The 14,858-nt window shown below is 41.7% G+C and overlaps 1 protein-coding gene across 4 annotated transcripts in view; it reads left to right on the top strand.

Moving 5' to 3' along the window:
* LOC121292639 (metastasis-associated protein MTA1-like) overlaps positions 1-14,858 on the top strand; it is a 145,554-nt gene that overhangs the window by 99,904 nt on the left and 30,792 nt on the right. For 3 of the 4 annotated variants that reach the window (XM_041214876.1, XM_041214877.1, XM_041214875.1), the window contains one exon: positions 5,979-6,125. In XM_041214876.1, coding sequence (XP_041070810.1) covers positions 5,979-6,125 — 147 coding nt within the window. Of the gene's footprint in view, positions 1-5,978; positions 6,126-6,269; positions 6,335-14,858 lie in introns of all 4 variants that reach the window. The other variant, XM_041214878.1, reaches the window with a different exon arrangement.

The raw sequence follows: 14,858 nt of genomic DNA, 5'->3' as shown, positions 1-14,858 counted from the left end.
GTCTTCATTTCTAAGAGCTTCAACTTTGGTTAACAGTCTCTTATGAGGGATTTTATCAAATGCTTTCTGGAAGCCCATATAAATAACATCCATAGACATTCCATGTCCATTACTTCAGTCATCTCTTCAAAAGCAGGCTTGGTGGTATGACCTACTCCGTACAAATCCAGCTGAAAATTTTCACGGAGTTCAGTTATTCTATTCTTGATTATAGACTCTAGTAATTTCCTGACAACAGATGTTAGGCTAACTGGCCTAAAATTCCTTGGTTTCCCTTTCTCACCTTTCTTAACTAGTGGAGTGACAGGCACAATTTTCCATTCTAAAGAAATGATTCCTGAATTGAGGGAACTTTGGAAGGCTATAGGTAGGACATCTACAATGTTCTCACCAACTTCCTTTAAAACCCTGGAATGAAAACGTACAGTCCTGGGGATTGTTACTCTATAATACCATTATTTTCTTCATTACTGATATTTTGCTTATGTTAATTTTGTACCCTGATTCAGTATTAGTTTCCTTAGGATGTCAAGCATGCTGTTCTGTTCTAGTTTAAGTGCTGATACAAATAATTATTCAGTATGTCCAATATTTCCTCATATTCACAGACAATATCACTATTATTAGTTTCCAAAGGGCCCACATTGCTCCTGGGCACCCTATTCTTCCTAATGTAATTGTAAATAATTTTTGTATTGATTTTGGTATCCCTTGCAGGTTTCTTGTACCCCCGTTTTGTATATCTGTTTTCTTACACCTATTTTGTCACCTGTTGTTCTTTGTATTTTTCCCATTTGCCAGGTCTGTGCTTTTTTGTTCATTCTTGCATGCTTTTTCTTTAATTTTATGTTGCTCCTTAACTCTTTTTTCCTCCATGGCAGTTTCTTTTGGCATGTCAAGCTCATGTCCCTTTGGGGTATAAACTGGTTCTGTGTCACATTTTTAATACCTCTCACTGATCCTATGTCATTTTACCCATTAACGGGTTTGCTTACTGTGGACAGTCTCTCATTCTGAAGTTAGCCTTATCTAGATCTAGATTCTTAGTAGTTGTTTCATGTTTCTCCCTTTGAAACACAAAATTGAACTCAACCATGTTCTGATCGCTATTAGCTAAATTTCCACACACCATCAAGCTGTTGATTGAATCTGACTCATTACTCATTACTAAGTCTAATATGGTCTGTCTCCTTGTTGGCTCTAGGACATAATGCTGCAGAGAACTATTCAGCACACACTTAAGAAACTCACTACCTTTCTGACATGTGCAAGTCTGCTTATCCAAATCTAAATGAAAGTTAAAATACCCATTAAAACCACTCTGTCTTTGTTATATGCTTGCTCATCAATATATTGGCTACTATCAGGAGGCTCATACACAAGTCCTGCTAGTCTTAAATCCTTTTTTGTTTCTTAATTCTACCCATAAAGTCTCCACTTCTTGCTTACCTCTTGTTATATGCTCTCTTATTGTTGAAATAATTTCATTTTTAATCATTAATGCTACTCCTTCACCTTTACCAATTTCCATAACCTCCCTGTAGATCTTAAAATCTGGCATATTGAGTTCCTGGTCCTGACTTTAATGATACCATGAATTAAGTTGCTGGTTGAATTTGCACCTGCAATTCATTCAGTTTGTTCCTTACACTCCGTGTGTTTGAATAAAGAATGCCCATTTGGGCAACATATCCTAACCTGTCCTTTGCTGTAATGATTTGCACAAATGTTTTTTATCTCTCTCTTCTGATTTAATCACTTTACATCTTACAGTTTTCCTTTTACCATTTGTGTGTGCCTTGCATAATATCCCAGGGATTATAAGCCTTCGGATCCAATTCTTTAATTTAGTTCCTAGCTCCTGGTGCTCTCTCAACAGTATTTCTTGACAACCCTTTCCTATATGGTTGCACCAACATGGACCACAACAACTGGATTCTTCCTCTGATTCTCCGTATATATATATATCCTTTCAAGCCGTTTGATATGCTCCTCGCCCTAACGCCAGTTCAGCAGCCTACCATGTGGAACTCTGGATCCTGCTTACAAATGATGCTGTCTGCCCCCCTAATTATTAAATCCCCTACAACTACTACATTACACTTCTGTCCCTTTAGTATCCTTCTGCTCCAAGGTGCCATGGTCAGCAGTTTGGCTGCCCTTCCAGCAGTCTTTTCCCTGATCCTCATAGGCAGCAAATACATTGATGGTTGGATAGAATCAGTTTCTATTCATCCTTGTTCTCCATCTCATTTGGGTTCCCCTTACTCTGTACATTATTGGTCACATCAACTCCATTCTGATTCTGCACCTTTCTAAAAGCTCCAGGGAAAACTACCTGCTGTGGCCGCGCAGCAACTGGGAATGTGCATCGCAGGGGACAAACAAGCTGTGCACCAACAATGTTCCCTTTAATAAGGTCATAAGAAATAGGAGCAGGAATAGTCCAGTTTGCCCATCAAGCCCATGCCACCATTCAATAAAATCATGGTTGATCTGATGGTGGCCTTAACTTCACTTTCCTGCCTATACCCCATAACCCTTGACCTCTTGTTGATCAAAAATCTGTTTAACTCAGCCTTGAATATATTCAATGACCCAATCTCCACTGCTCACTGAGGAAGAGAATTCCCAAGACTAACAACTCTCTGAGAGAAGAAATTCCTCCTCATCTCTGTCTTAATTTGGAGTCCCCTTATTTTGAAAGTGTGCCCCCAGTTCTAGATTCCCCCATGAGGGGAAACATCCTCTCAGCATCTGCTCTGTCAAGCCCCCTCAGAATCTTGTATGTTTCAGTACGATCACCTCTCATTTTCTAAATTTCAATGAATATAGTCCCAACCTGCTCAAACTTTCCTCATAAAACAACTCCTCCATCACAGGAGTTAACCAAGTGAACCTTCTATGAACTGCTTCCAATGCTTCCAAGAATCCCACCTTAAATATTCCTTTTATACTCTATCTCCCTTGCAGTAAAGGCCATCATTCCATTTGTCTTCCTAATTACTTTATTGTGATTCATGTACAAAGACACCCAGACCCCTCTGTACTGTACCATTTTTGCAGTCCCTCTCCGTTTAAAAAATATTCTATTTTTCTATTCTTCCTTATATTTTCTCACATTATATACTCCACCTGCCAAATTTTTGCCCACTCACTTAACCTGTCTATATCCCTTTGTGGTCTCTTTGTATCCTCCTCAAAGCTTGTTTTTCTACCTATCTTTCTATCATGAGCAAATTTGGCTATAGTAGAGCCAGTCCCTTCATCCAAGTCATTAATATAGATCATAACTAGTTGAAGCCCCAGCACTGATCTCTTTGGCACTAACTAGTTACAGTTTGCCAACCTGATAATGATCCATTTATCCCGATTCTGCTTCTTGTCCATTCAGCAAACCTCTATCCATGCTAATACCTTAACACCATGAGTTCTTACCTTGTGCGGTAACTTTTTATGTGGCATCTTATCGAATGCCTTCTGGAAATCCAAATACATTATATATACTGGTTCCCCTTTATTTAAGCTGCTTGTTATATCCTCAAAAAACTCTAATATATTTGTCAAACATGATTTCCCTTTCACAAAACCATGTCGACTCTGCCTGATTGTATTATGACTTTCTAAGTGCCCTACAACTACCTCCTTAATAATGAATTCTAGCAATTTCCCAATGACAGATGCTCGACAAACTGGCCTACTTTCTGCTTTCTGTCTCCCTTCTTTCTTGAATTGCTGTGTTATATTTGTGGTTTTCCAATCCACTGGGACCTTACCAGAATCTAGGGAATTTTGGAAGATTGCAGCCAATGCATCTGCTATCTCTGCAGCCACTTCTTTTAAAACTTTAGGGCGTAGGTCATTCAGTCCAGGGGACTTGTCAGCCTTTAGGTCCATTAGTTTTCCTAGAAGCTTTTCTTTAATGATCATTCTTGTTTTAAGTTCCTTCTTCCCTATTGCTCCCTACATTTCTACTCTTGGGATGCTTTTTGTGTCTTCGACTCTGAATACAGATACAAAATACTTGTCCAAAGTCTCTGCCATTTCCTTATTTCCCATTATTAATTCTCCATTCTCATGCGTTAAGGGACCAATGCTCACTTTAACCAATCTCTTCCATTTTATATACTTGTAGAAGTTTTTACCCTCTGTTTTTATATTTCTTGCTAGTTTCCTCTCGTACTCCAATTTCTCCCTCTTTATAATTTTTTAGTCACTTTTTGCTGGTTTCTAAAATCTATCCAATCTTCTGACCTACCACTAATCTTTGCATTATTTTATGCTTTTTCTTTCAATTTGATACTATTATTAACTTCTTTAGTTAGCCATGGATGGCGCATCCTCCTCGTAGGATCCTTCTTTCTCAATGCAATATATCTTTGTTGAGAGTTATGAAATATCTCCCTAAATATCTGCCACTGCTTCTCTGTTGTCTTGCCTTTTAATTTATTTTCCCAGTCCACTTTGGTCAATTCTGTCTTCATACCCTTATAATTGCCATTATTTAAGTATAAGACACTAGTCTCAGACCCATATCTCACCCTCAAATGAATGTGAAATCCTATCATGTTATGATCACTCCTACTCAGATGATCCTTTGCTACGAGGCCATGTCCCATCACACATTACTAGGTCTAAAATAGTCTGTCCCCTGGTTGATCCCAGAACATACTGTTCTAAGAAACTATAATGCATACACACCATAAACTTATCCTTGAGGTTACCTTGCCAATTTGTTTCACCCAACCTACATGAAGATCAAAATCACCCACAATTATTGTCCTACCTTTCTTCCAAGCCCCCATTATTTCTTGATTTATACTCTGTCATACACTGTAGCTACTTTTGGGGGGCATAAAAACTACTCCCACTATGTGACTTATTTTCTTTGTAGTTTCTTATCTGCACCGATTCTACATCCTGATTCTCCAAACCAAGATCATTTCTCACTACCAATCTCCTAACCCTAACCCTTTATTAACAGAGCTATCTTTTTCCTTTCTTCCAGTCCTTCTGAAATGTCAAATACCCTTAAATATTCAGGACCCATCCATGGCCACTTTGCAATTATCTATAATGGCTATCATAGCTAAGATGCATATATATGCAACTTCGTGTCAATCTTAAAAGAACCATACAATGCAACAAGCCAATTGTACACAGCAAACAGAAGTTAGAAGGAACATTGTTGCTCTACCTCCCCTTTGTATGAGAATATCTCCAACTCATATTGTAGCCCAATGACTGAGTTGGAGAGATTGGAGGTGGAGACTCCACTGCAGATGTGCTCACTCGGAACAGTCTCTCTCTCCATAAACTCTCTCATACTGCACTCCAGACAAATGACTTGCTGTTATATCATAATTTATATATATTTAGAGTTACATTTGTTTGTCTTAATTTTTTCTTACACACTAAGTTGCACCAAGTGCTAAAACATTGAGCAAAATTTTAAATACTTACAGCCTCAAGCTTACATGAACCACCGCACATTAAAGGTGAAAAGGAACAGCTTACTTCCCTTCTGCATTGAATTCCCACTCTTGTCAAATTCTCAACATCCCACTCTACTTATGATGTAATCTGTGGTTGCAGTCATTGAAGTTCCACAAACATGTCGACCAATATGTCTGGTCCTGATCACCATCCAGCAACCCAAGCTAGAAGGCTTACATTTCTGGATGTTGTTTGAGAGAAGGATCAGACCTGACACAATTTGACAGCACACTTAGCTGGTCTCAGATTGAAGAATGGCCTTGCTTGCAGTGCACTGCATGTACGTGAACCTTAACAAAAGTCAGCACCATCAGGAAACAATGATGTATTTGCACCAGGTTCTTGTAAACAACAGTGACTGCATTTCAAAAATATTTCATTGGCTGTTAAACATCTCAAAATATCCTGAGGTTGTGAAACGCACTGTATAAATGCTGGTCCTTTCTACATCTGAATGTTAACCTCCATGACTTTGTTCACAGAGGCTCATCCATGCCCGAAACAAGACCGTCCAAATGCCAGTTTGCACATCAGCAATGTGACACCTGCCAAGCTGATGCCCATCTTAAATCACAGCTCTCCAACCATCCTGGGCAAGCGCAGTTACGAACAACACAATGGCATAGATGGTTAGTGTTTCAGATGGGAGAATGCAATTCCTAGTTGTTTGGGGCATGTATGTTCAGATAAATATATGTTACTTTGTTAATGTGGTTGCTACTTCATAATTATTCACTGAGACCTGATTTATTCTTTTCCCCCTTCTCTCAAAGTTCTGACTCATGCTGGAATGGAGTTCCACAGATATGAAAAGAGACCTGCTGGAAATGCACAGCAGGTCTGTAAAGAGAAAAGGATAGGTTAGATTTATTGTTGTCTTTAACCTTTTTTACTTGAGCTGTATGACTTCCATGCTTCCGACTATTTTCATAGGTTAACCCTCATTTGTCCTGATGTCTGGCCAGAATATGATATTGTTCAGGGTAATGAACAGAAAACCTTCATTAGACTCTTTTAGCTACCATGTCTATTCTGTACCTCTGATCAATGCTCCTTGCCCCGAAAGCAACAGAATAACATTAAAACTTGACCTTATTGGAAGCTTGAACTGCCAAACAAATTTATGAAAACAACAAATAATAGCAGAATGTATCACATATTCTTGGTCATTTTAAAGTTCATTCGCTCCTCATACAGTGGAAAATAATACATGAAAACTCTGTTATGGTTATCTTACATAATTCTTCTTTTTTCACATTTACCTTAAAGGGACTGGATAACGTTGTTGATTTTGAAAATTGCGGTCCAATAAATTCCTCTGAAATATTAGCCAGAGTTTCATTAATTTGTATAGCTATTCCTTTCAAAAACCTACAAAAAAGACATATGTCTCTACAAATCTCACAGCATGTTTGTATTTGAATTGGGAGGCTCAGTTCCTCCCTTTAAACAAACTGCCTACAATGAACTGAGCTATCATCCCAACATTGTGTTGAGCAAACTGCAATGATATCTCTATGAATTAAGCTGGTTTTTAACCTCTTCAGTATCGTGATTCGTTTTTCTCACAGATCCTTCTTCAGAACCTGTTCTGAAAAGGGATCTATAAGCAAGATGTTAATCCATTGTGTATTTATAGAAGTTTTAGCTCAATTTTTGCTTTTCAGCAGTTTTTTCCTTTTTTATCTGTACAGTTCAAACAGGCAGCCGTAAGAGACCTCGCCCAACCTCTCACCTTCCCACCTGGATAAAGCCAGCAATGAGTGTTGCTAGGCTGTTCATTTGTGGACTGCATCCCAGCTGAGCCAATCTTGTGCGTGCTCAGAATCCACACATGCACCCGCGCACACATACACATGGTGGTGCTGGCAGAGTAGCTCCTCCATGGCAGCTGGTGGAATTTAAGTTCAATTAATAAAATCTGGAATTAAAAGCTAAACTCAGTAATGGCAGTGATGGTGAAGCCATTGTCGATTGTCATAAAAACCCATCTGGTTCATGAATGTCCTTTAGGGAAGGAAATCTGCTGTCCATAACTGGTCTGGCCTATATGTGACTCCAAATCTATAGCAATGTGGTTGACTCTTAAATGCCCTCTGAAATGGCCTAGCAAGCCACTAAGCTGTATCAAACCACTACAAAACCTACAAAAGGGGAAGAATCCAGACAGATCACACAGCATGGATCTAGGCACCGAAACAACTGCAAAGTCCGCCTTACTAATATTTGGGGGCTTGTGTCAAAGTTGAGAGAGTTGTCGTACAGACTAGTCAAGCAATGGCCTGACATATTCATACTTACCAAATCTAACTTACTGGCAACTACCCAGACACCACCATCACCATCCCTAAGCACATCCTGTCTCACTGGCAAGACAGACCCAGCAGAGGTGTCGGCACAGTGGTAAACATCAGGAGGGAGTTCCCTGGGGGTCCTCAACATTGACTCCAGACCCCATGAAATCTCATGGCATCGGGTCAAACATGGGCAAGGAAACCTCCTGCTGATTACCACCTACCAGCTCCCCTCACCTAATGAATCAGTGCTCCTCCATGTTGAATACCACTTCGAGGAAGCATTGAGGGCACAGAATGTACTCTGGGTGGGTGACTTCAATGTCCACCACCAAGAGTGGCTTGGTAGCACCACTACTAACCAAGCTGACTGAGTCCTAAAGGACATGGCTGCCAGACTGGGTCTGCAGCAGGTGGTGAGAGAACCAACAAGAGGGAAAAACCTCATCCTTACCAATCTACCTGTTGCAGATGCATCTATCCATGATAGTATTAGTAGGAGTGACCAGTCCTTGTGGGGACAAAGTCCGGTCTTCGCATTGAGGATGCATTACCATCCGTGCTAAATGGGATAGATTGAAAACAGATCTAGCAGTTCAAAACTGGGCATCCATGAGGCACTGTGGGCCATCAGCTGCACCAGAATTGTACTCGACCACAATCTGTAACCTCGTGGCCTGGCATATTCCCCTCTCTATCATTACCATTAAAGCAGGGGATCAACTCTGATTCAATGAAGAATACAGGAGGGCATGCCAGGAGCAGCACCAGGCATACCTAAAAATGATGTGTCAACCTGGTGAAGCTACAACACAGGACTACTTGAATTCCAAATAAGAGAAGCAGTATCAGTAGACAGAGCTAAGTGATCTCATAACCAACAATCAGATCTAAGCTCTGCAGTCCTGCCACATCCAGTCATGAAAGGTGGTGTACAATTGAACCACCAACAGGAGGAGGAGCCTCCACAAATATCCCCATGCTCAATGATGGCAGAGGCCAGCACATCAGTTCAAAAGATAATGCTGAAGCATTTGCAGCTTGAAGTGCTGAGTGTATGATCTATCTCGGGCTCCTCTGGAGGTCCCCAGCATCAGAGATGTCAGTCTCAGCCAATACGATTCACTCCATGTAATATCAAGAAACCACTGAAGGCACTGGATACTGTAAAGACTATGAGCCCTGACAACGTTCTGACAGTATGGAAGACTTGTGCTCCAGAACTAGGCGGCCCCTAGCCAAGCTGTGCCAGTACAGTACACTGGTGTCGACCCATCAATGTGGAGAACTGCCCAGGTATGCTCTGTCCACAAAAAAGCAGGACAAATCCAACCTGGCTAATTACCACCCCATCAGTCTACTCTCGATCATCAGCAAAATAACGGAAGATATCATCAACAGTGCTATCATGTGGCACTTACTCATTGATACTCAGTTTGGGTTCTGTCAGGGCCACTCAGCTCCTGACCCCATTAGAGCCTTGGTCCAAATAATGGACAAATGAGCTGAGCGCCAGAGGTGAGGTGAGAGTGACTGCCCTTGCCATCAAGGCAGAATTCTCCAAAGAGAATTCCAAAGATTAACGATCCTTTGAGAGAAGAAATTTCTCCTCATCTCTGTCTTAAATAGGAAGGGGAATCTTAAAGGGGAACCAGTATATGTAATGTATTTGGATTTCCAGAAGGCATTCGATAAGATGCCACATAAAAAGTTACTGCACAAGGTAAGAACTCGTGGTGTTAAGGCTGATATATTAGCATGATTGGAGGTTTGCTGAATGAGCAAGAAACAGCGTCGGGATAAATGGGTCATTATCAGGTTGGCAAACTGTAACTAGTGAAGTGCCACAGAGATCAGTGCTGGGGCGCCTCTCCGCGTGGCCCTCTGAGTCTGGAGCACTACAAAAGAACAAAAGAGAAAAAACCACCTAACATGCAGAAACCCCCGAAAGCCCGAGTGCCTTGCAAATTTTTGACCTCACAGCCAACTAGACTTCTGCTCTCTTGATCCAAACCTGACCTGCAGCAGGTCGACGCCATTCAACTGACCCGCAGTTGGGACCCGACCCACAGCCATTTTGCAGCTTCCTCCTCCTCCCGGCCCACCACTTCCATTTTAAAAGTTGTGCCAAAAGTTGACGCACATGGAAATCCTCTCCTCAGCAATACTGGTGGCACCATTTTGAAATCCTCCAATCTCGTAAAGGGACACCCACACTTCAAATGTTTTCAGCCATGGGTCACTTTTCTTCATTGTCACCTCCAGTGTGCCTTATCTTTGGCCCTGACCAATCTCACAATTGGAGTTATTGGAGGAAAAGATTCCTCAGATATACCGCAGCCGCAGGATTAAATAAGAAGCCGGTGGTGGAACAAGTTAGCACATTACTTTATTCAATGGGGCTGATTGCAGGCAGTATATTGCCAGACAAGCCATAGATGAATTATCTGCCAATTTTGATATCTTAAAATTTTTTGACCTCTTTTTCAACCTGCGCTCCAACAAGATCTTGGAATGTGTCAAATTTAACAGGAGCGTCCAGCAGCCTGGGAGCCTGTTGATTGCTTTATCAATGACCTTTACCCATGGCAGAAGAATACAAATACAAATCTGAAATCATCCGAGACAGAATCATGTGGGTGTTGCGGCCGATTTGCCCCCTGACCTTCTCCAAGTGAAGAAACCTCACTCTCGACAAGGCTGTCCAGCTGGTTAGGCTGTTCGAGCTGTGAGACCGACATCAGGCCATTCTTAGAGGTGAGGGCACCTCATGGGGCAGAAGCCATACGTTGATCCACCAACATCTGGCCACAGAAGCACAGAGACCAGGGTAAGCAAATCCCCAACCACCCTGCTGAACGACTGTGCCAGCGCTGCAGGGTAAAACGCACCCACAGGAAGGCCAGTGCTGTTAAATGCTTCCACTGTCACAAACGGGCAGTTTATCAAGATATGCCAGTTGCGCCCTCCGCACGACGCAGACAATCTGCGAGCTGGCCACCAACCCAAACGACACACAGCTCTTCTTCCTGGGCGACATCAAATGATGCAGCTCCTCCTTCTGGAACACTGACATCTCAGTAAATGGCCATCTAACCAATTTCAAGTTTGATTCCGGTACTGGAGTGACCGTCCTTGTCGGATGAAGAACTATGGCTCCAAGGCTGCTGGGTCCAAACTACGGACACGCCATTCTGTGGTGCAGGAGGAGCCCAACTCCTGGTCATTTGAATAATTCAAGTGCCATTAAGATATGGCGACGAACAGATCACAAGTTATGTACAGTCATGTGAAATCAGCCCTTTTCACTCCTCAGTAGAGATGCCCGCATAGCTCTCGACCTGCTTCAACCGGCAGAAGATGTGAAAACAACCACGGTCCCCTCAGCCAGAAACTCATCCTCCCGAAAGCCCAACTACAAAGCAGCAACCCAACATTGACTTTGTTTATAACCTCTCTTCCCCGTTCATGGAACAGATCTGTTCTTTTCCTTTTCAGTTCCCCAAACACAACCAAGGGCCAGGCCAATCCATAGCGCAGGAGGTTACTACAACACCGCAGTGTAGGTGATGCCTGAGCCAGAACGACTTCCAGAAGAGCCTCTGCCTCCACTAGTGAACACGGTTTAGTCGGTTGAGATGACTACCTACACGGCCCCAGCAACTACCAGCCAGTGTGATGAAACCTCACTGGCCCACTGAACCAGGTAGCAGCCTAACACAAATACTACTCAACAAAGGTGAACTGTCTCTACACTCTTCTTCCATTCACAGGATGGCTCGCCCTCAACCCAGAAAGCTTCCAGGCGCCAGAAAAGGCAGAAAGAGAAGGGACACAACCGATAGCGGACGGATACCACTCCTATGCACCCAGAAAGAAGTGACCACTATCAAACCACCGCCTCAATAACCTGACTGACCAGGCGTGGTGCAATACTTGCCAATGGGAAAAGGGCATGAAGCTATGCCTGCACCTGGTTCCAACCATCGATCCACCACCAAGATCATTACCCCCTAAATGCTATCACTCTCCCGATCAGACAGCAGATGAGACGTGGCAATGTACGAGACCTCCAAACCACCTCGAACCCTGATTTCAATGACTTGAAGGGTGTAGATTGGGTTGTATGAACTCTGTTAATACATGCTGTTAATGTTCTAATGTTAATCATGAAGTAGCTTAGAGTTAGAGTAGCTATAATTGCAACACCGATGTTAAATACATGAGCTTTATAACAACACAAGACTTGGATCAAACTATCTAACTATTGTCAGTCTATATCCAGGGGATAAAGACTGGTAGGGAGGTTTAGTAGAAAAATTGGTATATTAAGGGTTAACCTGGGACTGACTAAAGTGCTGCCCATCGGTGATGTAAGACACCTGACCTAGAGCTTAAGTTAGCAGTGTAGAACTAGGTAGCAGCATGTAAGGACATGACATGGAATCCTCTCCATACCTGTACCCTCTACTGTAAATATGTTCATAGTTCAGTAATGTTAATAAAGACTTCTTGGTAACTTCCACAAGACTGCTTAATGGTGTATAGGTAGTACACACCATGGGTAGCGACAACCCAACAAAATGGTATGATTTTCTAAATGTCCTGCTATTACCTCCTTAATAAAGAACTTTAGCATTTCACCAGTTGGACTGGCTGGCCTATAATTTCCTGCTTTGTTTCCCCCTCCTTTCTTGAATAGAGGTGTTACATTTGCAGTTTTCCAATCTGCTGGGACCTTTCCAGAATCTAGGGAATTTTGGAAGATTGCAATCAATGTAGCCACTTTTTAAGACCATAGCGTGTAGGCCATTGGGGCCAGGGGATTTGTCAGCCTTTAGGCCCATTAATTTTCCTGGGACCTTCTTTTCTCTAGTGATCATGATTGTTTTAAGTTCCTCTCTCCCTTTTACCCCTTGATTTTTTACTTTTCTTGGGATGCTTTTTATCTCTTCCACTGTGAAGACAGATATAACATAGGTATTCAAAGTCTATACCATTTCCTTGTTTCACATTACTAATTCCCCAACGTTACCCTTTGAGGAACCAATGCACATTTTAGCAACTCTTTTCCTATTTATATACTTGTATAAGCTTTTACTGTCTGTTTTCATGCAAATATTCTCTCATATTCAATTTTCCCTGTATTATGTCACTCTAGTCAGCCTTTGCTGGTTTCTAAAATTTTCTCAATCTTCTGGCCCACCACCAGTCTTTACTGCATTGTATGTCTTTTCTTTTAATTTGATACCATTCTTAACTTCCTTAGCTAGCCACGGAGAGTGCATCCTTCTCACCGTCTTTCTTTCTCAATGAAATATATTTTTGCTGAGGGTTATGAAATATCTCCTCTAACATCTAACCATTTAGCCTATTTCCCATTCCACTTTGGCCAACTCTGCCTTGTAATTGCCTTTATTTAAGTTTAACAAACTAATTTCAGACCCACATTTCTCACCCTCAAACTGAATGTGAAATTCTATCATATTATCATCACCGTTATTATACTATGAGGTCATTAATTAATCCTGTCCCATTGTACATTACCAAGTCTAAAATATCCTGCTGCCTATTTGGTTCCAGAAAGTATTGTTCTAAGAAACTGTCTGGAATACACTCTATGAACTCATAGTGACGAGAGTAGTTGTTGCCTCCAGAAAGATATCAATTGGTTTGTTGAATGGGCGGACAAGTGGAATTCAATATGGAAAAGTATGAGGTAATGCATTTGGGAAGGGCAAACAAAGCAAGGGAATACTCAATAAACTGGAGGATATTGAGAGTGGTTGAGGAAGTGAGAGACCTTGGAATGCATGTCCACAGGTCCTTGAAGGTAGCAGGACGGGTGGATAAGGTGGTAAGGAAAGCATACAGAATGTTTTCCTTTATTGGGTGAGGTATTGAAAACAAAAGCAGGGATTTAATGATGGAAATGTATAAAACACTGGTTAGACCACAGCTGGAATTTTGTGTTTGGTTCTAGTCACTGCATTACAGGAAGGACATAATTGCTCTAGAGGGAGTACAGAGAAGATATTCTAGAGTGTTGCCAGAGCTGGAAAATTGCAGCTATGAGGAGATTGGATAGGCTCGGGTTGTTTTCCTTAGAACAGAGGAGGCCAAAGGGTGACCTAACTGAGGTGTACAAAATTATGAGGGACCTAGATAGGGTAGACAGGAAATGCCTGTTTCCCCAGCTGAGGGGTCAATTACCAAGGGGCATAGATTTAAGGTGATTGGTGGAAGGATTAGAGGGGAGATGAGGAAAAACTTTTTCACCCAGAAGTTGTTGGGTGTCTGGAATTCATTGCCTAAATTGGTGGTTGTGGCTGAAAAGCTCAACTCATTTAAAAGGTACCTGAATCAGCACCTAAAGTGCTGTAACATGTAAGGCTACGGACCAGGTGCTGGAAAGTGGGATTAACAATGTGCAGCTAGTTTCTTTTTTCACTTTTTTTGGCTGACGCAGACACGATGGGCTGAATGGCCTCTTTGTGTGCCATAACTTTTCTATTGTTCTATTCTCCAGGCTACTTTTACCAATTTGATTTGTCCAATCTATATGAAGATTAAGATTGCCCATGATAATTGCAGTACCTTTCTTACAAGCCCCCATTTTTTCTTGGTTTTTGCTCTGTCCTACAGGGTTATCACTGTTGAGGGGGGGTGCGGGGGGCGGCTATAAACTATTCCCACCAGTGACTTCCTCTCTTTGCTGTTTTCTGTTGTTATGACCACAGCCGGTGTTTATTGCTGTGCAAACCAAATCCCGGAAGGAAACTTGGATTCCGGGCCACAACCGTTTTTTTGTATTCTGATAACGAGAAGACCACATACCGATCTCAGCAGGAAGAGATCCAGTAACACTTTTGGGTTTTCAAAGATTAAAAGTAAAAGTTTTATTAACAAGAAAGAAAAGAAAACTTAAGCAAACAAGATTACAGTTACACAATTAAGGTTAGTCCTACAAAACATTCCCCCAATACTCTTTAGTTAGTCAAACCCACAAGTAAATTCCTTCCAGGCAACATTCCCTTATAGATGTCTAATATGAAATCCAGTAATATG

Source organism: Carcharodon carcharias, chromosome 20, assembly GCF_017639515.1.
Source record: "Carcharodon carcharias isolate sCarCar2 chromosome 20, sCarCar2.pri, whole genome shotgun sequence".
NCBI lineage: Eukaryota > Metazoa > Chordata > Chondrichthyes > Lamniformes > Lamnidae > Carcharodon > Carcharodon carcharias.
Note: the sequence above shows the minus strand (reverse complement) of the source record. Positions and strands in the feature narration are given on the sequence as shown.